Source organism: Scyliorhinus torazame, chromosome 11 (genome assembly GCF_047496885.1).
Source record: "Scyliorhinus torazame isolate Kashiwa2021f chromosome 11, sScyTor2.1, whole genome shotgun sequence".
In the NCBI taxonomy this organism is placed as follows: domain Eukaryota; kingdom Metazoa; phylum Chordata; class Chondrichthyes; order Carcharhiniformes; family Scyliorhinidae; genus Scyliorhinus; species Scyliorhinus torazame.
The window spans coordinates 206,022,136-206,047,970 of NC_092717.1; the positions used below are offsets into that span (position 1 = coordinate 206,022,136).

Genomic DNA, 25,835 nt, shown 5'->3' on the forward strand with positions numbered 1-25,835 from the left:
AATCCATAGACACATTTGTTCAACTTCCAGAATACCCCTTCTGTGTTAGCTGCTTCTTGAGCAGGACGGAGAAAAATGTCTCTCTGGAGCTGATGCCCATGCAAAAAGGCAGCATTTATTTCTATAGATTTGCATTCCCATGCCTTTGTGACTAATAGAGCCAAGAAGATCTTTAAAATAACCTTTCCTGCTGTAGGTGAATCTACCCTTAAATCCTGATCTTCTAAGTTTTCTTCAAATCCCCTTGCCACAAGCCTGGCCTTTGCCTTATAAGTTCCATCCGGAAGAACATTTTCCGTGCAAATCATCTGTGGGATAGAGCTCTTTGTCCCCTATCTGGTACTTCCGTGTATACCCCAAATTCACTCCAACTATGCAATTCTTGCTGTTTAGCTTCTTTGATAACTTTTTCATCTAATTAATTTGAAGCCACCAAAATCTCACGTGCATGTGGGCTTCTACTCCTATTAGTATTCATAGTCTTACCCACGTTCCGAGATCTTGATAAACTACGTCCCCTCTCCCGCCTGGTATCTCGTTCTGTACTGCTACTGCTTGATCTTTCCCTTCTGCTGTGGGATGTCCTTTCAATAGTTCTCGACCTTTTCCTGCAGACCTGTTCACTATCCGATGTACTATCGGAACTGGCACTGCGTTTCTGTGCCCTCCATTTTTGAACTTCATTTTCCCAATCCATTGTCTTGACTCCTTCCCCTGAATGCTGTACATTCAACCAATATTTATACTTTCCAGTGGCCTTCCCTGCTCTACTAATAACAGTTGCATCCTTCCATTGACTAGACCCTTCAGGCAAGTATGTCACTTTTGTACCAACTTTTGGCAGTTGCCCTTTGGGAAAAATGGCCTGTTCTAATTCATCAGAAGTGTTGTGTTTCTCCAGAGAAACCCTGTCTATATCAGTTAATTGGTCCTCATAGTTCTGTAACACATGCGTACCAGATGACTCTGGTTCCTCGTCATGTCTGTCTGCTCTGTCTAAATTTGAAAATTTGTAATCTGCACCTATCCTATTATCCTTGATGAATGTACCCTAACAGTTTGATTACCATGTTGCAAAATAATTGTTTTGCCATCTACATCTATGCCTATGATCTTCCCTGGGCCTTTCCATTCATTAGAATTGTTTCTCTTATAGTATACCATGCCTCCTTGCTGAAAAACGTACGTTATGTCTAAAAGCTCTGTGAATTCTTTCAGAGACTTCTGCTTCCAAAAAAGCTTTTCTACTGTTATGTAATGCATTTAAATGTTCAGCAAAACCAGAGCTAATTGTAGTCCCGTCCCAAGCTGGAGGCTGGTCATCCAAAATAGACGGAATTTTAGGATTTCTACCAAACACTAATTGATAAGGACTATAGCCCCCAACCATCTGCAATGAATTCTTTGCATGTACTGCCCATGCTAAAGCTGAATTTAGCCTGCAATTTGGTCGATCTGCCAAAATCTTCCGTAGCATGTCATAGATGACAGCATGATTTCTTTCACAGACACCATTACTAAATAGGCTATCTGCAGCCGTATTCATAACTCTGATATTCATGTTTTCACACATATCCCTAAACTCATCATCAGCAAATTCTCCCCCATTGTCCGTAAGGGATTTTGCCGGTGGATCCATTCCTGTCCCTATCCATTTCCCCACGATTTGATCCAGAATTACTCTTTTCTTTACTTCGTACAATCATTGATTGGCTAAATCTGGTTGCTAAATCTACAAAATGCAATATAAATATATTATTTGCTTTAACCCAGATCTTAAGGTCCATGGCCACAATGTCGTTAAAATCCCTGGCCAAAGGTAGGGTTACTTTCGGTCGTGCTGGTGCCCTTCTGTACTTCCTACAAACTTCACAGCGGTCACTAACCTGTTCTATCAGTTTAGTATAGTCGTCATCCATTACCCCTGCATCCTTTAATACATTTTCCATCCTCCGAGGAGACGGATGTACAAATTGCCTATGCAGTTTTAATACCACAAGCGTTTTATCAGCTAAAGTCCCATTTTCAACTGCCATTAACACATCCTTAACCACTCTACTTGAAATATTATTTGTCAGTAATTGAATACAATAGTGTCCCGACTATGTAAATTGTAAGTCCACCGTCTTTCCAAAAAACTGTTGCCTTATCCTGTTCAGTATCCAGTTTCATGTGTGCTTTCTTCAGCGACGGTCTGCTCAGAAGCAAAGGTATCTCACTGATACAACATCCGTGCTAATGAAATGATTCACTCCGGCAATATTGCAAGGGATCACCACTCTTTTCAGCAACTTCAGAGTGTTATCATCCCCAAACCTGAAACTTGTGGAACTTTCAAATTCCTTAACCTTGTTACAATTTTCTGCATTCAAAGAGTCCAAGTAACATTTTAACCAGTCAATTCCACATACAGTAGATGGGCAGCCACTGTCCAATACAGCACAGTTGAAGGATACTGCAACCAACACCCTCATTACTGGCATAAAACTGCTTGTCAATAGGACAATGCCTTCTTTTTGGTCACTATCTTTTTCCTCTTCTGACTCTTCCGTGTCATGTGTCGCTTCAAACACTCTATCATAACGAATTGGACAGTTGAAAGCATAATGGTATTGAGAGTCACATCGAAAACATCGATTTATCATGCCCCGTGCATTTCTGGGGTTCATCTTCCTATTATAAGTTCTAACTGGGTTTCTGTCTTCATAATGTCCTTGTTTCGGTCTCCTTCTATAGTCTTGAGCCCTGTTCGTAGCCATACGATTTCGCCATCCTGTTAGTAGTGTATCTTCCATATTCTGCCTTATTGCAGGCTGACCTATTTGGGTCATCAGAGCCATCGGAATCGAATGTTTCCCCAGAAACTTTTGTGAAGCTTTTTTCATCTGTTCGAGTAAGGTATCCTTATCAGTAAACTGAACTCCTGTCAAAACCAGGAGCCTATCCATGTTGCTCACTCTAGCACAGTCAAGTAATTTAAAGGCCAACACAGACTGTGGAAATTCCAGGTTGTGTTTCTGCAGCCTTTTATATAGTCTGCAAAATTCCATTATATAGTCTTCCATGGAGATATCCTCCATTTTCCTCAACTTATCAAAATCGGACCATGCTTCATACGCACTTAACAAGTCATCGTTCTTATAAATCTTATCCATATAATGTCATAAAGTCTCCAAACATTCTTCTGAGTCTAACTCTTCCAATTCCAGCTCAGAAAGCACTTTGTTTCGGATTTTACTGCCATATGGTAGAGAAAGAGCCAATGCCATACCTTGTTTTCTCTTTCCCAAAGCAGTTACCTTAGTCCACGTAACTACTGCACTTCTCCATTGGTTGTACGATTCCCTTTCAGAAAATAAGGGAGGATAGTCATATCCAGCCATCTTTATCCTCGGTTCAGCCATATATCCCTTTTTTTTTTCTTTTCTCACTCACTCCTTGGTTTGATCTGGAAAAGTTGTATCTTTCAACCCTTCAGATTTACACAGCAACCATCCTCTGCTACCAATTGTTAGACGTTTTAGTTGCTGTGATATGAAGAGTCTAAAATTCTGTTCCTTTTTCACAAACACACATTTATTTCATTCCAACAGCCTTTGCACAAAACTCTAACTATACCACCTGCCAGAGGCCACCTGAAGCCCCTTTACATATCAGTGTCAATTAATGGATACTTAACATAAATGAGACAACTAATTGCAATGTCTCTTAACCCATTACTTAACATGCACTTTCGGATGGTATTGGCATGGGATAGTATGTAGTTGAGAAATAGGAGGGGGCACCAGAGGTCACAGCTGTTTTCGGCAGATGGAAGGTGCCAGGCTGCCTAAATCCCAAAAAGTGAAATTAAAATCAGCTGCCAGACCAGAATAATTTTGTAATTTGTGTATTACGAGTTTTCCTGAAGTCAAGAAAAGTAACTCTCAGACCAATTGTGATGGTTTTATATGAAAATTTTAAAAAAAGAGAAAATAACGTTTAAAGCAGACCACCTTTATACAGTTAACAGCAATGTTCAAACATTTCTTAAAAGATTTGTCTTAAATAAATGCAGAGCTAAACCCCCTTTTGATGACAATAATCCTTATACATTTTCTAAGCTATAAAATGCCAGTAACATTACAATGCCATCTTCTACTGCTCTTAGTTTGCCCTCTGAGGATGATAGCAAACTGGTGTCCACAGGTCTGGCTCCATCTACACCCTGTTTTGTGTGATATTTCACTAGCCACTACACATGCACAGTCTTCAATGTTTCCTTAAACCTGTTTATTTCCCCTTTATCTTACACTATTTGTTTTCTACAATCGTTCAAAAGTTTTTTTTCCTGGAGTTGATTAAGCATTTTTTAAACTTTGAAATTCAATTTACACTATTTTGCATTATTTATCTACAATCTTCCAACTGTGTACGTTCCTTCTGAAGTACAACAACCATACCAAACCACTTGCTATCACACTTCCTGTACTGATGTTTGACCTTTGCAGTTTATTGGATTCCAATTCAATTGAACCAGTCACACTCCCACATGCTTGTGTATGACAATATGATAGTGATATTGCATCAAATAAGATTCAAATTTTCCTGGCACCGAGGTGGGAAGGGAAGCAATTACAATTGATACTCTGACTATGACTATGATTAGACTGATACGAATAGAACCAGGTGAGTGGAATCCCATCCAGCTGAATGACAGTGGTGAGGCTTTGGAGGAGCAAATCGTGGTCAACTATGTCAAAGGTTGCAGACGGGTTGAGATGGCTGGAGGAGGAAACGTTTACTTTTATCAAAATTAGCAGGATGTAATTTGTGGCTTTGATTAAAAGCCATTTTTGTATTGTGGCAGGACAGAAATCTAACTGGAGGGATTCAAATATGGACTGCTCAAAAAGATGGGAATGGATTTGGGAGGTGTCAACACGTTCATGAACATTAGAGAGGAAAAGCAGGCAGGTGATAAGATGGTATTGTAGAAATAGTGGGGTCAAGTGTTTTTTTTTTAAAGGAGTGCTGACTGCAGATTTAAAGGAGAGATGGCAGCATTTTAAGATTAACATAGAACCATTACTAATATCAGCCAACCTGGGGATCAGTTGGGTAGTCAGCAGTTTAGGAATAGGGCTGAGGGAGCAGGATATGAGTCTCATGGACACAATAAACTCAGAAAAGGCATGATCCTTGTAGTCCCCCATTAGTTATTACCTGCCAACACAAAAATTTAGTTCCATTCTCTGTTTTATAATTGTTACCCAATCCTCAATCCAAGCTAGTATATTATCGCAAATCCTATCAATATTGGACTTCTCGGACAGCTTCTATATGGGACCTTAATCTTAATCTGTATGGGACCTTTACAAATCTAAATATAATGCATCCACCGGTTTCCCCTTATCTATTCACTTCTGGGCCATTTATTAGGCCACAGTCGTAAACAATGAATATGCAACTTGTGGATTGCTGTAACTCAACAGGTCGGGTTGTACTTATCTAATGAAATGAATGAATTGAATGAAATGAATGAAATGAAATTAAATGAATTGTGCATTCTCACAGGTGTAAATGCAAAGACTGGGCCTAAAGCCTGTGAACCTGGCTGATGATGACACAGTGCTCACGTGACTCACCTCTTAAAGGGACACTGCCCAAACATAACATATGATACATAACAATATCCATATTGTTATCCATACCAATACCAATATCCATACCAATATGTGACAATAAACAAATCCAATCTGATCCAATATCCACCTTGTTAGTTACACCCTCAAGAGTTCTAATAGATTTATAAAACATGATTTATCTTCCTTAAACCTGTGCTGACCCTGCTAATTAGATCATGATTTTCTTTTTATTAAAGAAATATTTTTATTCACATTTTTACCTATTTTCAACAACCCCCCCCTTACAGAAAAAAGAAAAACAAAGATAACATAAATAAACATCTTACAACTACATCACGAATTCACCCAATATACAAACCCCCCATTAAGCAATAATAAACACAGTAGAAAACACAAAATACACCCCCCCCCCCCACCCTGGGTTGCTGCTGCTGCTGACCACCTCCTAACGCTGCGCTAGAAAGTATAGGAACGGTTGCCACCGCCTGAAGAACCCTTGCACAAACCCTCCCAAGGCAAATTTTACCCTCTCCAATTTAATGAACCCTGCCATCTCGCTGATCCAGGCTTCCAAGCTCGGGGGCCTAGCATCTTTCCACTGTAGCAGAATCCTCCGCCGGGTTACCAGGGACGCAAAGGCCAGAATACCGGCCTCTTTCGCCTCCTGCACTCCCGGCTCGTCCGATACCCCAAATAGTACTAAGCCCCCAGCTCGGCTTAACCCGGGTGTTCACCACCTTAGACACCGTCCTCGCAATACCCCTCCAGAACCCATCCAGCACCGGGCACGCCCAGAACACGTGGGTGTGATTTGCTGGGCTCCCCGAGCACCTCCCAACCTGTCTTCCACCCCAAAGAACCTGCTCAGCCTCGCCCCTGTCATATGCGCTCTGTGAAGAACCTTAAATTGTATCAGGCTAAGCCTGGTGCAAGAGGAGGAAGAATTAACCCTACCCAGGGTGTCCGCCACGTACCCTCATCTATCTCCTCCCCAAGCTCCTCCTCCCATTTACCCTTTAGCTCCTCCACCGAGGTCTCCTCCTCCTCCTGCATCTCCTGGTAGATCGCCGAGACCCTGCCCTCTCCAACCCACACCCCCGAGAGCACCCTATCCTGGATCCTGAGTGCTGGAAGCAGCGGGAACTCCCTCACATGCCATCTTACAAACGCCCTTACCTGCATGTACCTGAAGGCATTTCCGGGGGGGAAGCCTGAATTTTTCCTCCAGTGCCCCAAGGCTCGCAAACGTCCCATCTAAAAACAGGTCCCCCATCCTTCTAATTCCTGCCCTGTGCCAGCTCAGGAACCCTCCATCCATTCTCTCCTGGACGAACTGATGGTTCTCCCGGATCGGGGACAAAACCGAAGCCTCTATCTCACCCCTGTGGCGTCTCCACTGCCCCCAAATTTTCAAAGTCGCCGCCACCACCAGACTCATGGTGTACCTAGTCGACGGGAGCGGCAGCGGTACTGGCACCAGCGCTCCCAGACTCGTGCCCACACAGGACACCATCTCCAGCCTCTTCCACGCCACCACCTCCCCCTCCATTACACACTTGCGTATCTTCGCCATATTGGCAGCCCAGTAATACCCACACAGATTAGGTAACGCAAACCCTCCTCTGTCCCTACTCCGCTCCAGAAACACCCTTCTCACCCTCGGGGTCTTTTTCGCCCACATGAATCCCATGATGCTCCTATTGACCCGCTTACAAAAGGCCACAGGGATTAGGATGGGGAGGCACTGGAATATAAAAAGGAACCTCGGGAGCACTGTCATGTTCACCGATTGTACCCTACCCGCCAGGGAGAGTGGCAGCATATCCCACCTTTTAAACCTCCTCCATCTGCTCCACCAGCCTCGTCAAGTTGAGCTTGTGCAGGGCCCCCCAGCTCCTGGCCACCTGAATCCCCAGGCACCGAAAACTCCTTTCCGCCCTCTTCGGTGGAAGCTCGTCTATCCCCCTTCCCTGGTCCCCTGGGTGTACCACGAAGAGCTCACTCTTCCCCACGTTGAGCTTATACCCGGAAAAGTCCCCAAACTCCCTGAGGATCCGCATCACCTCCGGCATCCCCCCCACTGGGTCAGCCACATACAGTAACAGGTCATCGGCATACAACGAAACCCGGTGTTCCTCCCCCCCCAGACCAGCCCCCTCCAGTTCCTGGACTCCCTTAGAGCCATAGCCAAAGGCTCAATTGCCAATGCAAATAGCAAGGGGGATAGGGGGCACCTCTGCCTCGTCCCACGGTACAGCCGAAAGTATTCCGACCTCCTCCGATTCGTGGCCACACTCGCCACCGGGGCTTCGTAAAGTAGCCTAACCCAACTAATTAAACACCTCCCCGAACCCAAACCTCCTCAACACTTCCCAGAGGTACCCCCACTCCACCCTATCGAAGGCCTTCTCCGCGTCCATCGCCGCCACTATCTCCGCTTCCCCCTCCACTGCAGGCATCATGATTACGTTAAGGAGCCTCCGCACATTGGTATTCAGCTGCCTTCCCTTAACAAAACCCGTCTGGTCCTCGTGAATCACCCCCAGGACACAGTCCTCAATTCTGGTAGCCAACACCTTTGCTAACAGCTTCGCGTCCACATTGAGGAGAGAGATTGGCCTAGACGACCCACACTGTAATGGGTCCTTGTCCCGCTTCAAGATCAGCGAGTACAGCGCCCTGGACATCGTCGGGGGTAGGGTCCCCCCCACCCTCACCTCATTGAAAGTCCTCACTAATAGAGGGCCCAGCAGGTCCACGTACTTCCGGTAAAATTCCACCGGGAACCCATCTGGCCCCGGTGCCTTCCCCGCCTGCATACTCCCCAGCCCCATAGTCAGCTCCTCCAGCCCTACCGATGCCCCAAGCTCAGCCACCTGCTCCTCCTCCACCCTCGGGAACCTCAGTCGATCCAAAAATCGACACATCCCCCCTCCTCCGTCAGGGGCTCAGACCTATACAGCCCCTCATAAAAGTCTCTAAATACCCCGTTTATTCCCACCGCACTCCGCACCGTGTTCCCCCCTTTATCCCTAACTCCCCCAATCTCCCTCGCTGCCTCTCGCTTCCGAAGCTGGTGTGCCAACATCCGGCTAGCCTTCTCCCCGTACTCATACACCGCCCCTACGCTTTCCTCCACTGCACCTTTGCATTCTTGGTGGTCAACAGGTCAAACTCGGCCTGTAGGCTTCTTCGCTCCTTGAGTAGTCCCTGCTCGGGGACCTCTGCATAGCTCCTATCCACCCTTAAAATCTCCCTCACTAATCTCTCCCTCTCTCTCCTCTCCTTCTTCTCCTTGTGGGCCCTAGTGGAGATTAGCTCTCCCCTAATCACCGCCTTCAGCGCCTCCCAGACCACCCCCACCTGCACCTTCCCATTATCATTAGCCTCTAGATAGCTTTTAATGCACCTCCGGATCTGCCTGCTCACCTCCTCATCTGCCAGCAAGCCCACATCCAGGCGCCACAGCGAGCGCTGGTCCCTCTCCTCCCCTAGTTCCAGCTCCACCCAATGCGGGGCATGGTCTGAAATGGCTATGGCCGAATACTCCGTGTCCTCCACCCTCGGGATTAGTGCCCTGTTCATAACAAAGAAGTCTAACCGGAGTAGGCTTTATGGACGTGGGAAAAAAAAGAAAATTCCCTGGCCCCCGGCCTGACAAACCTCCATGGGTCCACTCCTCCCATCTGGTCCATAAACCCCCTCAGCACCTTGGCCGCCGCCGGCCTCTTACCCGTCCTGGACCTGGAGCAGTCCAATGCTGGATCCAGTACCGTGTTGAAGTCCCCCCCCCATTATCAAGCTCCCTACCTCCAGGTCCGGAATCTACCCAACATAGCTTAGCATAGCATAGCATAGTATGCGCCGCATAAATCCGGCATCGTCCCAATTCGGGGCATACACATTCACTAATACCACCCGCACCCTCTGCAGCTTACCACTCACCATCACATACCTCCCTCCATTGTCTGCCACGATGTTCAGCGCCTCAAACGACACCCGCTTCCCCACCAAAATCGCCACCACTCGATTCTTTGCGTCCAACCCCGAATGGAAAACCTACCCAACCCGCCCCTTTCTCAGCCTAACCTGATCTGCCACCCTCAAATGCGTCTCCTGGAGCATAACCTCATCTGCCTTCAGTCCCTTCAGGTGCGCGAACACACGGACCCTTTTGACCGGCCCATTCAGGCCTCTCCAAGTTATCAGCCGGATCAGGGGGCTTCCCGCCCGCCCGCCCACCCCTGCCAATTAGCCATCCCCTTTTCTAGAGATCATGATTTTCAAAGTGCCCTTTTACTATGCCCCTAATAGCAGCCCAAAGGGCAGCACGGTAGCACAGTAGTGGGCAGCAGTGTAGCACAGCGGTTAGCACAGTTGCTTCACAGCTTCAGGGTCCCAAGTTCGATTCCCGGCTCGGGTCACTGTCTGTGTGGAGTCTGCACGTTCTCCCCGTGCCCGCGTGGGTTTCCTCCGGGTGCTCCGGTTTCCTCCCACAATCCAAAGATGTGCAGGTTAGGTGGATCGGCCATGATAAATTGCCCTTAGTGTCCAAAAAAGTTAGGTGGAGTTACTGGGTTACGGGGATAGGGTGGAGGCGTGGGTTTAAAAAGGTGCTCTTTCCAAGGGCCGGTGCAGACTCGATGGGCCAAATGGCCTCCTTCTGCACTGTAAATTCTATATCTATATATCTATATTTATAATAATAGCTCCGAAAATTTTCCAGGTTACTTATGTGAGGCTTCAGACCCTTAGGTCCCTGTGTTTTCTCTTTCTCCTTTCTTGAATTGCTGCGGTACATTTGTTACCTTTGAATCAACAAGAACCCCTTTAATTTAAGGGAATGTGGCAGATTAAAAAATAAATGCATCAACTTACTCTGCAGCCACCTTTTTTAAAATGGTAAGATGTACGCCATCAAGTTGAAGGATTTTAATCCCATTTCTCCAGAACATTTTTCTTTACTAATACTAATTACCTTAAGTTCCTAACTCTTATTAGACCCTGGTTCCTCTGAGGTTGAGAGGCAAGTAAAACACTCAACTATTTATGAGAGGCATTTAAAAAAATCAAATGCAACTTGATCATAAATTACCATATCCCACAAAAATTAACAGAAAAGGCAAATGCATAAGTGAGAAGTGATCTGTAGGTCCAGCACAAAAGTATGGCAAAGTATCTGAAACCCTCAAAAACATCCTCCAACAAAAATTGATGTGAAAACTCTCTTACCTCAACAGTAAGCTGTTTGTAGTAGCTAGACCCAAACATGAGGTTTTCCAGGGTCAGATTTGATACATCCTGTTCCATCTCTGGACCACTTTTACCAAGCCACGACCCCTTGCTTAGCCGAGGGAAACTAAGGGATAGAAAACATTCCTGTGAAAATGAAGAATTTATATAGCTCGTGTCTATAACAGTCACTGACAATAGGGCATAGTGGGGAAAGGGGATGCAAGTCCAGTATGTTTGCGAAAGCAAACTTGAATCTTGCCTGATTGCTGAAAAAGAAATGTTCTCGCGTTTTCTGCAAAATAACCAAAGATTTGTTTTTGCAACAACACTGCTCCACATTTATTCACGAAACAAAGTCTGACAATGGCCAGGACTGAAGTTTCCTCTGTCAGATTCTCGCAAGCAATGTATTGTTTTTGCTTGGTACTCGGGTGAGATAAGGTCTCACAATTAGGATATAAGTAGGTACAAACTAAAGTTCTGCTACTTCTTGGCAAAACAGTGAGTTAAGTTACGCCAACCTCTTTTCTGTAGTAGTTGCATCTAATGGTACATTGCTTCAGAAAGAATCACACTTCCATTATTACACTGAGAATTGTTCATACATTTAATTTTCTTCTCAAACATCCCACTGAAACATGTAGAAAGTAATGTAGTTAAGGTCGCTACTGTACCTTATCAAGGGCTGGTGTAAAGCAACAAGTGACGCATGCACTGTAACGGATATGACTGAGAGGTGGAAATAGTCAAACATGACAGGTAAGTGATGGTGTAACCCCCTCCTAGGATGAAAGTGAAGACCCAGCCTTCGGCTGCTGATCAAGGGTATTCCTGCGATGTCACTCAATCTGTAGGCAAACAGGAAAATGTGTTTAAGATGTAACTGGGAGACATTGCTCTAATTAGGATTATTTTGCACTCGACAAACATTAAAAATGCTGCAATGATTATATGTACAATCCAAAGTCAATCAAAAAGCTGTATTAATAGAGAAAGCATAATAAACTAAATTAGCAAAGATATCATAATTATTCAGTTTGTGTAAATAGAGAATCACAGTTACAGCAACAGAATGGGTTCGGATTTATTTCAATCTGGTGCTCAGGATCTGCTGAAGTTTCTTCCATCCAACTCTAGGCTTGGCACCAAGCCTGAAACTGTCTGCTCTCAGTTTCATGTATGCATGCATTTATGATGAACCATCCATACCTTGCTTTTTTACATGCACACCAACATTGCTTCAGGCTAGATGTTGGCGACAGAAAACAAACACTTTTTGAAAGAAGTGCAAGGAATCTCAGTGAAAGAAGCCTCATTCTACAACACAGCAGCAAGTTCAAAAGGAGTCGGAAAAAAATCATGCAAAATCAAAAACACAGGCTGAGTTTTGGAAGCCTGGAACATAGGGGGGCGGGATTCCCCATTGGCTGACACTGGAATTGGGAAATGCGATTGGGCAGAGAATAGGTTCCAACGCTAAAATAGAGGGTGGCGCCAATTTTACGCTAAAGCTCAATTCTCTGTCACCTCGACAGCGGCGTCAATGCGGTCCGGAATGCACATAGAGTAAAACGCCTTTGCATGTCATTAGCAGGCCCGACCTGGTATACTCCTGGGCCTTGCCGATGCTTCGCCTCCGATGGGCCGAGTTCCCAACGGCGCGGTTCACTTTCTGCTTTTAAAAATCGTGAAACCGGTTGCTGAGGGAGAGAGAATGGTACGGAAAGTGTGCAACATCGGCATAGTTTTCAGACAGTTGTCCCACTGGTCGGGGGATTTCTGCCAGGGTCGGGGGAGTGGTGGGGGGGGGGGGGGGGGAGAGATGGAGTGTGAGGCCGGGGTGGACAGGCAAGGAACACCACTGCTGCAGCCGGCAAGGCAGCCATGCAGCTGTGCAAACCGCTGACTGCCCAATGTGAACTTAGGGCCACAGGTCATATAGCTGTCCCCCAGGCCATTCCCTTCGGTGTCCTCTGGCCCCAGCCGACACATTAGCTGTATGGGCGCACTCCTGCACAACCAGTGGCATCTTGTTGGCTGGGATGGTGTGTGTTGGAATTGAAGTGTGTATATGCAGCTACAGCTTGTCAGCCTCCCGAGTGTCAATCACGGACCCAGCGAACCCCCACCATTTTTCATTGGAATTGACGATGTTCCATGTGGCGTCGGTACTAGCCCCTCCACAGCTGCTGAATCAAGGTTCAACGCCGGTTTTGCTGTCGTGAAAGTCCACAAATCCTGCCCCGGCGTTTACACTTATTCTCAGAAACGGAGAATCCCGCCCAGAAAATATGATCATGAATGTGCTGTACAGTTAAGATTGAGCATTGGATTTTGCACAATTACTATTGATTTCAGTTTCACTAATGTTGGCATGTCTCTTTACTTTTTCAAATCAATCTTTAGCCGTGTTAACATCCAAAATGTCAAACATTGTCGACTTGCAAGTACACCATTTCTTCCTATGATGAGTTCCGAAGAAGACCAAAGGTGGAATATAGCATAAATACCTTAAAAAATTGGCTTCAGACAAATAATTATAATAAATCAGTGAAAGAACAAAGAACAATACAGCACAAGAACAGGCCCTTCGGCCCTCTAAACCTATACAAGTCATGATACCAACCGTCATGGGGGAGGTTGGGCTTCCAGGCAGCAGTATCTCCACTGGGAGTTTCTCGGCAGGAGTCTCTGTTCTGGGGGATCTTTGGAGGGGTGTGTGGTATCTTTATGTAGGGCATCTCTGGGGGTGGTCTCCTTATTAGGGGGTCTCTGCAGGAGTCTCTTTTATTAGTGGGTCGCTAATGGGGGGAGGGGGGTGAGGAAGGATCACTCCAGTACTATTGGGGAGGGGGAAGTGGGGAGTTCCATAAAATCCTAGGGGTGGGGGGGGCTGAATTGCGAAACGGGGAGCTGAAATGCATTGCGGGGGCCAGCCATGGGACCTCACTATCGGGCTGTACATTTAAAATTGCAGGAATCCTCGCAATCCTCCCAGGGTGAGCGCAATTCAGCTCTGGCGTAAGAGCATGCTCCCCCAAACAGAGAATCCTGCCCCATAACAAAATATAAAATTGATAAAAAATATCAGTGTAGATATGTATACATTGTAAACCACTGCCCCATTGCGTGGCCTCTTTGGATTAGATGGCAAATTTAGAGCCAAATTAGTAGCAATTATGTGGCGTAAATTAATGCCCATTAGGAACTTGGTTGACATTCAGTGATTTCACAAAATTCTTGCAGGCTGCAAACAAAGAGACATTCAATCCATCAGTCTGTGCCGATGGTCTAGAGGTGTGTCAAACTCACTCATTCCCCAGTCTAATGTATCGAAAACATGGACTTCTTTTTAGTACCTTATATAGTTTTCTTCCTCATTAAATAAAATCATTTGTCTAAATCTGTTGATACTTTCCTTTTATTCAGTCATAATTGACAACATTGGTGCGAAAGTGAGGATTCATTCTCAACTTCATATTAAAATTTCCCCCAGGGTCAAACATAGCCTGGAATTCTCAGTAGGGTTTTACTTGCAGCATGGTAGCACAAGTGGATAGCACTGTGGCTTCACAGGGCCAGGGTCCCAGGTTCGATTCCCCGCTGGGTCACTGTCTGTGCGGAGTCTGCACGTTTTCCCCGTGTCTGCGTGGGTTTCCTCCCACAGTCCAAAGACGTGCAGGTTAGGTAGACTGGTCATGATAAATTGCTCTTAGTGACCAAAAAGGTTAGGAGGGGTTACGGAGATAGGTTGGAAGTGAGGCCTTAAGTGGGTCGGTGCAGACTCGATGGGCCGAATGGCCTCCTTCTACACTGTATGTTCAAATGTTCAAACTTTATTCAGAGGAGTTAATGCCAGGCTAAAAACCATAGTGGCATATTTCTCATGCTACAATTCATTTTAGATTCCATCTTCAATACAAGAATCATCCAGTCCAACCTGAGAACTAGATCATAGATCATTGAATTTACAGTGCAGAAGGAGGCCATTCGGCCCATCGAGTCTGCACCGGCTCTTGGAAAGAGCAACCTACCCAAGGTCCACACCCACCCTATCCCCATAACCCAGCAACCCCACCCAACACTATGGGCAATTTTGGACACTAAAGACAATTTAGCATGGCCAATCCACCTAACCTGCACATCTTTGGACTGTGGGAGGAAACCGGAGCACCCGGAGGAAACCCACGCACACACGAGGAGAATATGCAGACTCCGCACAGACAGTGACCCAAGCCGGAATCGAACCTGGGACCCTGGAGCTGTGAAGCAATTGTGCTAACCACTATGCTACCGTGCTTCCCATGTTTCAACCACTATTTATGCCCACTATTTCAACAGTATTAGAGGATTCTTTGAATATTGTAATCTTGTAGTTATCACCAATGGCAGAAATATTACAAATGGTAGGAAGCAACATATACTAACTGAGAGGGAAATCTATCCCCTCCAAATTTGCCCTCTCCTTTCCTGAAGGCTTGAGTACCATTGCAAACACCCTCAATAGCCATAAAGTAACTTGTGCTCACAGCTATTCTCAAATACGTGCCAAGTCAATAAGTGTTGATGGGCTATTTGATCTAGGATGAAGCTATGTTTTCAGTTCTTCATAGGTACAAAAGTTGGAACTCCGGCTAATGATTCACCTTCGAGGTTGGTTGCAATATCTCAACTGCTGACCTTGCTAAAACCAATTGACTCCCATAAGATCGGAAATTAAAGATGGGAAATTATGGACTGAATTACTTAATATAAGGCTCTGTGTAAATGTGCCTATGGTAAGCTAAACTTCCCCATTGGCTTCAAGTTCTACAAAATAGTCAACATAAATTAATCTTGCATCAATCTTTATCACTTCTCCTCAATGTCGCCTACCTCTCCTCATCTTCCAGCTCCCCACCACCAAAGCATCAATTCCTTGAGAATCATTTGAAATATGCTTCTCGATCATTTTCTATCCCTCTTCTATAAAATGCCCCTCAGCATCATCATTCATAATTATCGGCTGGTTCCTAATGCACTTGATGTACTCAACCTCTTCACCTCCACCATAAATTTCATGATTCTACTGACCTGTCCAACTACCTGAATGATATCAAGCCTTGAGTGAGCCTGTTTCCTTCAGCACAAAACTCAAGTGAATTAAAGCTGCTTGCTCTTACAGATCTTGCCAGCTGCAACTTTAGTGTACACCTGGGTCGGGATTCCCTCAGCTTGGAGCCAGGCCGGAGAATCTCCGCGACCGGGCCACGCTGCCCCGACGCCGGTGTGTTTGGTGCGGCGCCAGTCGCGGGCTGCTCTACGCAACGGGTCCGCCGATTCTCGGCCCGGGATGGGCCGAGCGGCCGTAGTGAGAACTCTAGCCCCGCCGGCGCCGTCTACACCTGCTCACAGCCGGCGGGAAGCCGGAATCTCCTCCACCCTTATTGCTCCACCACTCCCCGGCCGGGACCCTGTATGCAAGGGTCGCGGGCCGGCCTCTCTGTCCCCTGGCCTCTTTTCCTACGCACCGGCCCCTGTAGTCCTGCGCCATGTTGCATCGGGGCTGGCGCGTTAAAGGAGGCCACCACCCATGCGCGCGAGCGCCACTGCGCATGTGCACGTTGCCGCCGGCGCCGTTGCGCATGCGCGGATCTCAGTTCGTGCCGGGATCGGCAGCTGGTGCGGCGCGAACCGCTCCAGTGCCGTCCTGGCCCCCTGTAGGCCAGAATTACTCCTGGCAGCGACCCGTTCACGCCATCGTAAAAAGCATGGACACTCTGCCGCGGGATGGGAGAATCCCGCCACTGATCTGAGCTTCAAACCTCATTATTAGCGCAACATTTACTTTCATCTCTGGCACATTTCCTAAATCACACTGTCCTATATTTCTTTAATGCCCTCCTCTCTGGCATTCCAGTTCCACCCTACAAAATTCCCTGTCCTCTATGTGATGCATAGCTCAATCCACACTAACTGACTCTCATCTTGGTCTATGACACTCATCCCTGTCTTCATATCAACTTGAAATTCGTCATCCTTTTTCTTCCAAACCTTTCACGGCCTCATTCCAACATACCGTTGCAATCTTCACTAGACTATTTTATAACTTGAATTTGCTATTCAAGCCATTGTGAGTGCCACTTCCTTTACTTTTCCACCAAATCCTTTCAGCTTTTACATACTTGCTATTTGGGTACTTTGTTCCCAAAATGTTTACATCACCACTTCTGCCATGAAACATCACTTCTACATCGGCCAGAATTCTCCGACATCGCCCGCAGCTGGGATTCTCCGTTCCTGCTGCAGTGAATGGAGTGCTGGCTGAGCGTCAAATTCTCCATCCTCGCTGGCAGCGGTAGTGAGGCAGACTCACAATGGCGAATCCTGCTCTAAGTGTCATTTCGGGCAGGAAAACCGGTGAGAATCCTGCTTGCTGTTCTGGCGCGATTCCCATCGCAATCCATCCACACTTAGTCATTAGCCAGGATTCTCCGTTCAGGCGGATCAGACCCCGTCGGCCCAAAAAGGGGATCGGTGCCAGGAGGTGGAATCATCCCCAGTCTTGCCTCACCGGCCAGAGCGGGATTCCTGACCCACGCCAGGGGGAATATGCAAGCGGCTCCTTTGCATTAATTTGAATGCGATTACAGGGCTGGAAGCCGGAATCTCCTCCACCCTTATTGCTCCACCATTCCCCGGCCGGAGTCACACGGGCGTGATTTGATGCAAGTATTTACAAAAGATGTCCTGGTGGCATGGCCTTCGAGGGGGAGCAAGGAGGCAAGTACCTTCAGCATTGTCTTCGGGCTTGCTGGAGAGGGTAGGGGGGTGGGGGCGGGGGTGGTGTATGACTGAATCTCTGGGAGTAGTGGGGACTGTTTTAGTGGCAAGGGTGTGGACTCAAGGTGTCCCCCTTGGGGTCGAGGTGCTGTGGCTAAATCTCCCATTGCTGCTGTAAAAGACTAGCAACTCACCCTTTGGGTGTTCCTTATAGGTTCCTGACTGCGAGCTATCTACCTGGCCGCTGCTGCCGTCATGGATGTACAGTGGCAAGAGTGCGAGGGCCAGCCCAGGCAAGACCCTGCATGACAGAAGCCTGTCCCAGAACAACGGAGGCCTGCCAGTGAAGCTCAAGTGCTGGCCGTCCATTAGACCGAGGAGGAGGTGCGAAGGCTGCGCAACATCAGGCCACGCTTCTACCATCGACACTTGTCCTTCGAGGAGGTGCCGGATCTTGTTTGCCACTGTCGACTCCGGCCCACCAAGGAGACCGTGCACCACCTGTGCCAGATGGTGGCAGACCTGGCACCTCGAGGGCTAATAGATGCATACCTGATCCTGGTGGCCAACACATTTACAGCAGCCCTCAACTTCTATGCCTCTGGCTTGTTCCAGGAGCAGGGGCATGTGAGGAATTTTGCAAATGTATGCGCGCAAGTGCAGCCAAGATATGACGGATGCCCTATGCACCCGGGTAGCTACCTGCATGCACTTTAACCTGGACCAGGCCCACCAACATGACCAGGGTGTTGGATTTGCTGCCATCGCTGGTATGCCATAGGTCCCACTTCCTGATAATGCAGTTGCTGTGCAATTATATCTGTGCATGATAACCAAGCAGCATGTACGACGCATACATCCTGGTGCATTCGGAGTCTTCCGGCACTTTTGAGGTGCACCCTTGGGGTGAGGTGTTAGCTAGGGGGCAAGAAGGCTAACCCACTGAGGTTATGGCTGATGGCGCCTGTGCAGACACCCCAGAGCGAGGCAGCGAGAGGTTATAACGCTTGCTCAGCAACGAGGAGTGTTTAGGGCAGCACAGTAGCATGGTGGTTAGCACAATTGCTTCACAGCTCCAGGGTCCCAGGTTCGATTCCCGACTTGGGTCACTGTCTGTGCAGAGTCTGCACGTTCTCCCCGTGTGTGCGTGGGTTTCCTCCCACAGTCCAAAGATGTGCAGGTTAGGTGGATTGGCCGTGCTAAATTGCCGTGTTGGGTGGGGTTACTGGGTTATGGGGATAGGGTGCAGATGTGGGCTTGGGTAGGGTGCTCTTTCAAAGAGCCGGTGCAGACTCCATGGGCCGAATGGCCTCCTTCTGCACTGTAAATTCTATGATTCATTGAGTGGTACATCGGGCTGTTGAAGATGCATTTCCGCTGCCTGGGTTGCTCTGTCTTGCCTCTCCTATTAGGCCCTAGGGGGTTACGCACATTGTGGTGGCCTGCTACATCCTGCACAACATCATGCAGAACCAGGGCAACATGTTGGAGGAGGGGGAAGAAAGTCAGGCCTCTTTGGACAAGGACGTGTCCAGGATGACCAGGTGAGGACCCAGAGCTGGCTCAATAGGCTGTGGAATGAGTCTTTCAGGGCTTTGAACCAGAGAGAAACTGATCAGCTCTGATTTTCTGAGTAGGAAGCCAAAAACCGGATTTGCACCCCATCTTCCTTGCCTTCAGTCCCATCTGTGCCATTGCCTTCCCCGCAACCACCTTCCCCTTAGCCTTTCACCTCACTTTCCTCTTAGCCTTTCATTCCTTCCCCTTCCAAGGGTTATCTCAGCATCATTACAAGGTGTTGGGCCTTGGTTGGCAATCAGTGGGTCTTGCCTACAGGATGGAGATGAGCTCTGGTGCTCCTCATTGTCAGACAAATTCTGACTCCAGTCTTTTCATTAACATAGCACTGTCCACCTGGAAGATCCCTTCATGTGCGATGGGGACACCTTCCCATGGGCCACATTTTTTTTTGGAGGGGGGACATGAGCTGGAGCAAGCTTAGGGCTCGTAGATGCTGTCCAAGTAGGCTGTCTCAGACTGTGGCTCTCATGGCCTGTCACATCTTAGTGAGGGTAGGTGCCTGTGGGACGTCCATGTGTCCGATGTGCCCTGAGCCCAGCACACCTCCTATCCCCAATCATTACAACCCAAGACCCAGCTTCAACCCAACCTTCCCACCCGTGGGACATCAGTGAGATGCAGATCGGACTGGTGGTGGAAAAGTATTTAATGGTGCCCTTCCCCCAACTCACTACGTTCAACTGCACCAGTGTCAACTTAAGTGTTGCCTAACTTTTTATCTTCCGTGGACTCTGCTCCTTCTCGGTGTTCCCCCAGGTTGGACATCAGAGTTGGAGACGGCCCACTGGTGGGAGTACTTAGGTCCGACTTTAGGTCAAAATTTTGTATTTCAGTGACTAACTACTGATGCCTGGACTGAATCGTGGATGTTCAACGTGGACGAAAGCGGTGCCAATCCCGGAGCGATTCAGGCCGACCCTCATACCAGTCAAAATGATGGTACTGGTTGCGTTGAAGCACACCCATCCCATTCATGGGTGGGCTGGGGCCAGAGAGTACCGAGGGGGCTGGCCTGGGGGGGAACCCGTGACGCTAAGTTCCCAGTGTGCAGCCGCATGGCTGCCTTGCAGGCTGCGGCAATGGCAGTCCGTGCCCGGCCACCCCGACCCCATAGCTCACTTCTTAGCCACCCCCGTTACTCCCTCCACCTCTGGCAGACGTTCCCTCCTGCATCCTTAGCAGTCACAGTGCCCGTTTCCCTGATTTGAAACCTCGCCATTGGTAATTCCTCCTGGCGGAGGTGGAGAATCGCGGAAGGCCTGGAAAATGCCAGGTCGGGCCAATTAATGATACTGTACTATTTGCAATTCCCATGCCGGTGTGCGATATAGAACGCATTCACCCCGCTATTTTGGCTGATGCCGAATTGCCCCCCCAATCGTGTTTCCGATTCCGGCATTGGCCGACGGAGAATCCTGCCCTTAGTCTCTGAAAATGGGAATCCTGTCCATGGGCTGGATTCTCCCAAAATGGGGCTGTGTCCGCACGGCGGCGTACAAAAGTTGGCGTTGCACTCCCGAGTTTCCACAAAAAAAGATAAACCGACTCAATGCCCTGCATGGGGCTGGCAGGGACCGGAGTAATTCACGCAGCTTTAGCTGAGGATACGGGACCCCGCACTTCCCGTCTGGAGTCCGTGCATGCGCATTGCGGTGGCCTTCGGCAGCCGCCCGAGTGACATGGCAGCACGGTAGCATTGTGGATAGCACAATTGCTTCACAGCTCCAGGGTCCCAGGTTCGATTCCGGCTTGGGTCACTGTCTGTGGGGAGTCTGCACATCCTCCCCGTGTGCGCGTGGGTTTTCTCCGAGTGCTCCGGTTTCCTCCCACAGTCCAAAGATATGCAGGTTAGGTGGCTTGGCCAGGCTAAATTGCCCTTAGTGTCCAATATTGCCCTTAGTGTTGGGTGGGGTAACTGGGTTATGGGGATAAGGTGGAGGTGTTGACCTTGGCTAGGGTGCTCTTTCCAAGAGCCGGTGCAGACTCGATGGGCCGAATGGCCTCCTTCTGCACTGTAAATTCTATGAAATCTATGACTCGAACTGCGGAGGCAGCTCCAAAATGTAGGCTCCCCCCCGATCGACCGCAAAGGTGGTGCCTCTCTCTCTCTCTGACAATGCAGAACTTCCTCAGAACCCGCGAGAAATGTCAGTCTGGATGTGCGGTTAAGTCCAAACGTTTGGCAAGAATGTTGTCAATGAGCAGCTGACATTTAGGAGCCTGATTGATGACTGAAAGAGGGAATATACTAATTCCGAACTGACAATGATGTACTGCCAATAAGTCATGACAGTTTAGCATCAATAATTCATTAGAATCCACATTGTTTTTAATGAGACACAAATGTATTACTCACTGCTGCTCAGAGTCTGTGAAGTGCAGGTCAAGCTTCAGCTGAAAGTCTACTTCATTCAATCCTTCTTCCACCTGCAAAATGAGTTATAGAAATAAAAAAAAGTTGCTCTCTTAAGTTGGAGTTTTGTAAAATTGACATAACGGCTAAGTTGATAATCAGAGTTTAGAATTAAAGCACATAAACCAAAAATCTCTATCCGGTGTTGAGCTGATTAATCTATGCTCAGCCAAGAATGTTTCACAACTCTTGAAGCCAGAAACTGTTTATATTTAGAGCAGGTTAATATCAAAATAAGAAAAGTCAGATTCATATTTGGATGGTTCTTCATTAGAAATCATTTCTGAGATTTCCTTTCAACGAAAGCGATTGACTATTATCACTCGTGGAGCTACTCCACATAGTTAAATCAGGGTACCCACCGATCCAATTAACCCCTTGCCACGAAAACAGTGCTGGTCACTTATCTTTTGAGGACAGAGGCCAATGACCAATCACTGCATTAACTCATCAAAAAGAATCCACTTATGCCAGCTGAGGTTGGCAAGACCCCCCCCCCCCCCCCCCCCCCAGGACTCCGTAGGCCATGCGCAGAGCCAGGTCCCACCGGTACGAATCTGGTGTATTTTACGCCGGCGGGACACGCTGAAAACGGGCAGCCACATGGCCCATCGCGGGCCGGAGAATCGGCGGGGGGGGGCCGCCGCCAACGGCCCCCGACCAGCGCGATTCCCGGCCCCGCCGAAAAACCAGCGCCGGAGAATCCGGCCGCCGGCGTCGGGACGGGATTCACGCCGCCGCCCCTGCCGATTCTCTGGCCTGGCCGGGGGGGGGGGGGGGGGGGTCAGAGAATCCCGCCCCTTATCTTTGAACAAAATAGGCCTCAGGTGCCAAACCTTGCAAATGAGTAGCCAAGGCTGGGCGTATTAAAGGGGGGGCTTGCTCCCCATATTTTTAGCCATAAAACCCCCCACAAAAATCCGACACGTGGACAGGAATCCTATAACCAGGTCGAGCATGCCATTTTTAAGGCCTGTCCACCTTCATTCTGCCATAGGCAGAGGCAATGCTTGCTTGATTTTCTGTATGAAATTTTGTACATTCTCAACCGCAGAGGTTGAAGTGGAGGCTGTCATGACATCCATATTAACATATCATGGTGCAATCACACACTCACACTGATGGACAGGTAGATGGACCAACCAACACACACACAACATCGCAGCCAATCACTAGTGAGAGCACACGCACTATAAAACAGGGATCACCACAGTTCCCGCTCATTCTACCAGGAGATAGCTCAGAGCACAGAGCTCACAGCGTGCCACTCAGACATACACCATGTGCTGAGTGCCTCTCTAAGATAGTGCTCGGGCTGGGTCCACAGCTTAGCTGGTGAAGTACGAACCACAGCCAGAAGTTAATAGTTATTATTGTACAGAATAATAAAACAGAGTCGTTCCATCTACAACCGTGTTGGTTCGTTTGTGTATCGGAACACCCAACACGACAGAGGCACTGGATTACCAGTTGTGTCCCTTCAATATTACCATTATGGAGTAGGTTATAGCGTACCTATCGGCGTGATGATACCCATCTATAGACCTTAAGAAATGAGGTCCGCCTATGGGATTAATCAGAATCAAGGGATAGTTTTGCTTCACAAATCACATCAAATTCTTGACTTCCAAATAGTGCTGCTTTCCTTCCACGCTCGCAGTGATTTCTTTCTTGAAAGAGCACCACTGTTTCTATTAATTCCCATTAATTTTAACGCACCTAAAATTGATTTGTTTTCTTTGGCTGAAAGCGAACAGATTAATTCTTGAAATTCATCATTCAACATTCAAGATGCTCTCCTTTAAAATCTTTTCATGCTGCCTACCTTATTTCCGAAACATTTTTGAATGGAAGTTTAATCTTGCTCCCTAGGGCTCCCTAAACCCTATGGGCGCGATTCTCCGGAAAAAATTTGAAGTGTGTTTCCGAGCGGGAATTGCCGCGAGCTTCCCGGAGCTCAGCCCAGCGAGGCCGGCAATGCTTTTCAATGTTAATTTTGGTCCACTTAACGAGGCCTCACGGGCTTCTCGCGGCAAATGAAGGCTCGCCAGCTTCTTCACCAGGACCTCGATCTCCAGCCCCCCACTAACAAGGTCGAGCAGCACTTAAGCTGCACTTGCACAGCATCCCCAGCCAGCACACAACAAGGAGATCAGCCCCAAGATTCGAGAAACTGACCTGGGGAGGTTGCTAAACGCGACGGAGGCCAGGAGGGATATCCTGTTCCCCCGAAGGTCCTTGAGTGTCAGCCGCAAGACAGCCAGTGCTGCCTGGGATCAATGAGGTGGCGGTAGCTTTTAGATTGTGGCCTCCAGTGCCATAAGAAGGTCAGCAACCTACACCAGGCAGCACGAGTGAGTAGACACCAATGCCCCCACCCCCACCCTCACCACCCCCATGGAGAGCATCTACGCCACCCCCCAACTCCCCATGCGCCACCCAACCCTTCCTCCACCTCCATCCCCTATAACCCTCCACCAACCCTCCCTTCACCCGTGAACCACACGTGTAGCTAACAAACCCCCTCTGTGTCTCCTCAGGAAAAGCTCTCCCATAATCGTCGGGAGAGGGCCCAGACTGATCGGCCACCCACAGATCGGACACTCAGGCGGAGACTGGCGGATGCCGCAGAGAGATGAGGAACCACCGGGATCCACCCGGAGGACCTATCAAACGGGAGTTATTATTGTTTTACTGAATGACCCATTCCTCCCACTGACCAAATGTCCATTCTCTCACAGGTCCTTCAGCCGATGGCACCGGCCCATCCCGGGTGACCCCCTCTCCTGAATCTGAGGAGAACTCCGAAGATGCAACCATTATAGTCGCGACACAGCTGTCACCCCCACCCTCCACCAGCGCAGGTACACACATCTCGGTGGGACATGTTCGTGGTCAGGCTTCTGGGGCACAATCTGCTGAGTACCACGCTGCCGATCGTACACATCAGGTGGAGGCAAGAACCCCCAGGCGTGACAGCTGGGTCCCAGACTGATGCTGAGCCTGTGGTACAGAGATATTCAGAGCTGACAGAGAAGATAGGATGCAACGGGGACATTTTTAAGGGGAGATGTCAGTGTCACGCCAACAGATCCATCGCTGCTTGGAGGAGTCCCAGAGGCTACGGGCGCAGGAGATGGCGCTGCACCATCGGGACTGGGGGATTGCAAAACACATTGAACATCTTTTTACACAACCATTATGATGCCTGTGTCACTTTTTTCTGCAAAGCGGACTGACCTCCGGACCATTTGTCCATCTCTCCAGGCATTCCCCACCCATCCCCTCCCCGTGGCACTCATCCACCCTCCGGTCATGGACATGTCCCATCCCCTGGGTGTTCGGATGTTGGCTGCTGCGTGTGTGGTGTTGCCTCCCGCAGTGTTCAGGCACAGTGTCCAGGCATCAAGGTGTGATCCCACATGCTACAAGACTGGCCGACCCACAGGGATCCACTTAGGGTGTGTGAAGTGCTCACTTAACCAGGATTGCCAATTCTCCATCAGCAATAGCCTTCAGCCGCATGGCGAGAGGCCTCAGCAGTTGGTGGAGATTTGTGTGTGGTTGTTGGAGCAGATGGGCAGGGACATGGCTGCCCCTGGAATCGGTGCACATGATCCAGGAGTTGCCATGGTGGTGCAGCGAGCAGTTGGCCGCTGGTTCCCCCCCCCAGCGCCCACAACATCCCCCCCACCCTCCTATTACAGCCCACCCCTTGGAGGGTTCTTCCCCCCCCCCCCACCTCCCCACCGTGGAGGGTTCTCTCTCCAACCCCACCCCCACCCCCGTGGAGGGTTCCCCCCCCCCACCACCAGCCCAGCTGAAGGTCCCTCACCCCCTACCGAGCACTGGGGTGGCAAAGATTGCTACTCACCTCCTTGGCTCCACACAAAAGCCTTTCCGCCAGGTTCACGTTTTTTATAAAGGAGTACTAATCGGCACCAGCGTGAGCACTTGCTGGGGAGGCCGCGGAATGACAGGCTGCCGTAGGATATGGGGTGGATTCTGTTAACTGTATGGAAATTGGGCTTAAGTGGTGATCTCTACGTCGAGATCCCGATTCTGCCTACGGGAGTGGGTCGGTTGCATCGCAAACTGTCTGGCGCGCGGTTCTCATTTTTGTCCTCTCCCGCTAGTCTCCGGCCTCGTTTCGCTTGAGCGACACCTTTAATACCACTTTAAGACCGAAAACTTAGGAAAACCTTTTGGTCAGTCTT

General features: G+C 48.5%; 1 protein-coding gene across 2 annotated transcripts in view; it reads right to left on the minus strand.

Annotated features, from left to right (window-relative positions):
* fam135b (family with sequence similarity 135 member B) overlaps window positions 1–25,835 on the minus strand; it is a 607,420-nt gene that overhangs the window by 255,299 nt on the left and 326,286 nt on the right. For both annotated transcript variants that reach the window (XM_072468261.1, XM_072468262.1), the window contains exons 5-7: window positions 21,562–21,632; window positions 11,537–11,710; window positions 10,860–10,986 (exon numbers count right to left, since the gene is read on the minus strand). In XM_072468261.1, the coding sequence (XP_072324362.1) occupies window positions 10,860–10,986; window positions 11,537–11,710; window positions 21,562–21,632 (372 nt within the window). The remainder of the gene's footprint in view (window positions 1–10,859; window positions 10,987–11,536; window positions 11,711–21,561; window positions 21,633–25,835) is intronic.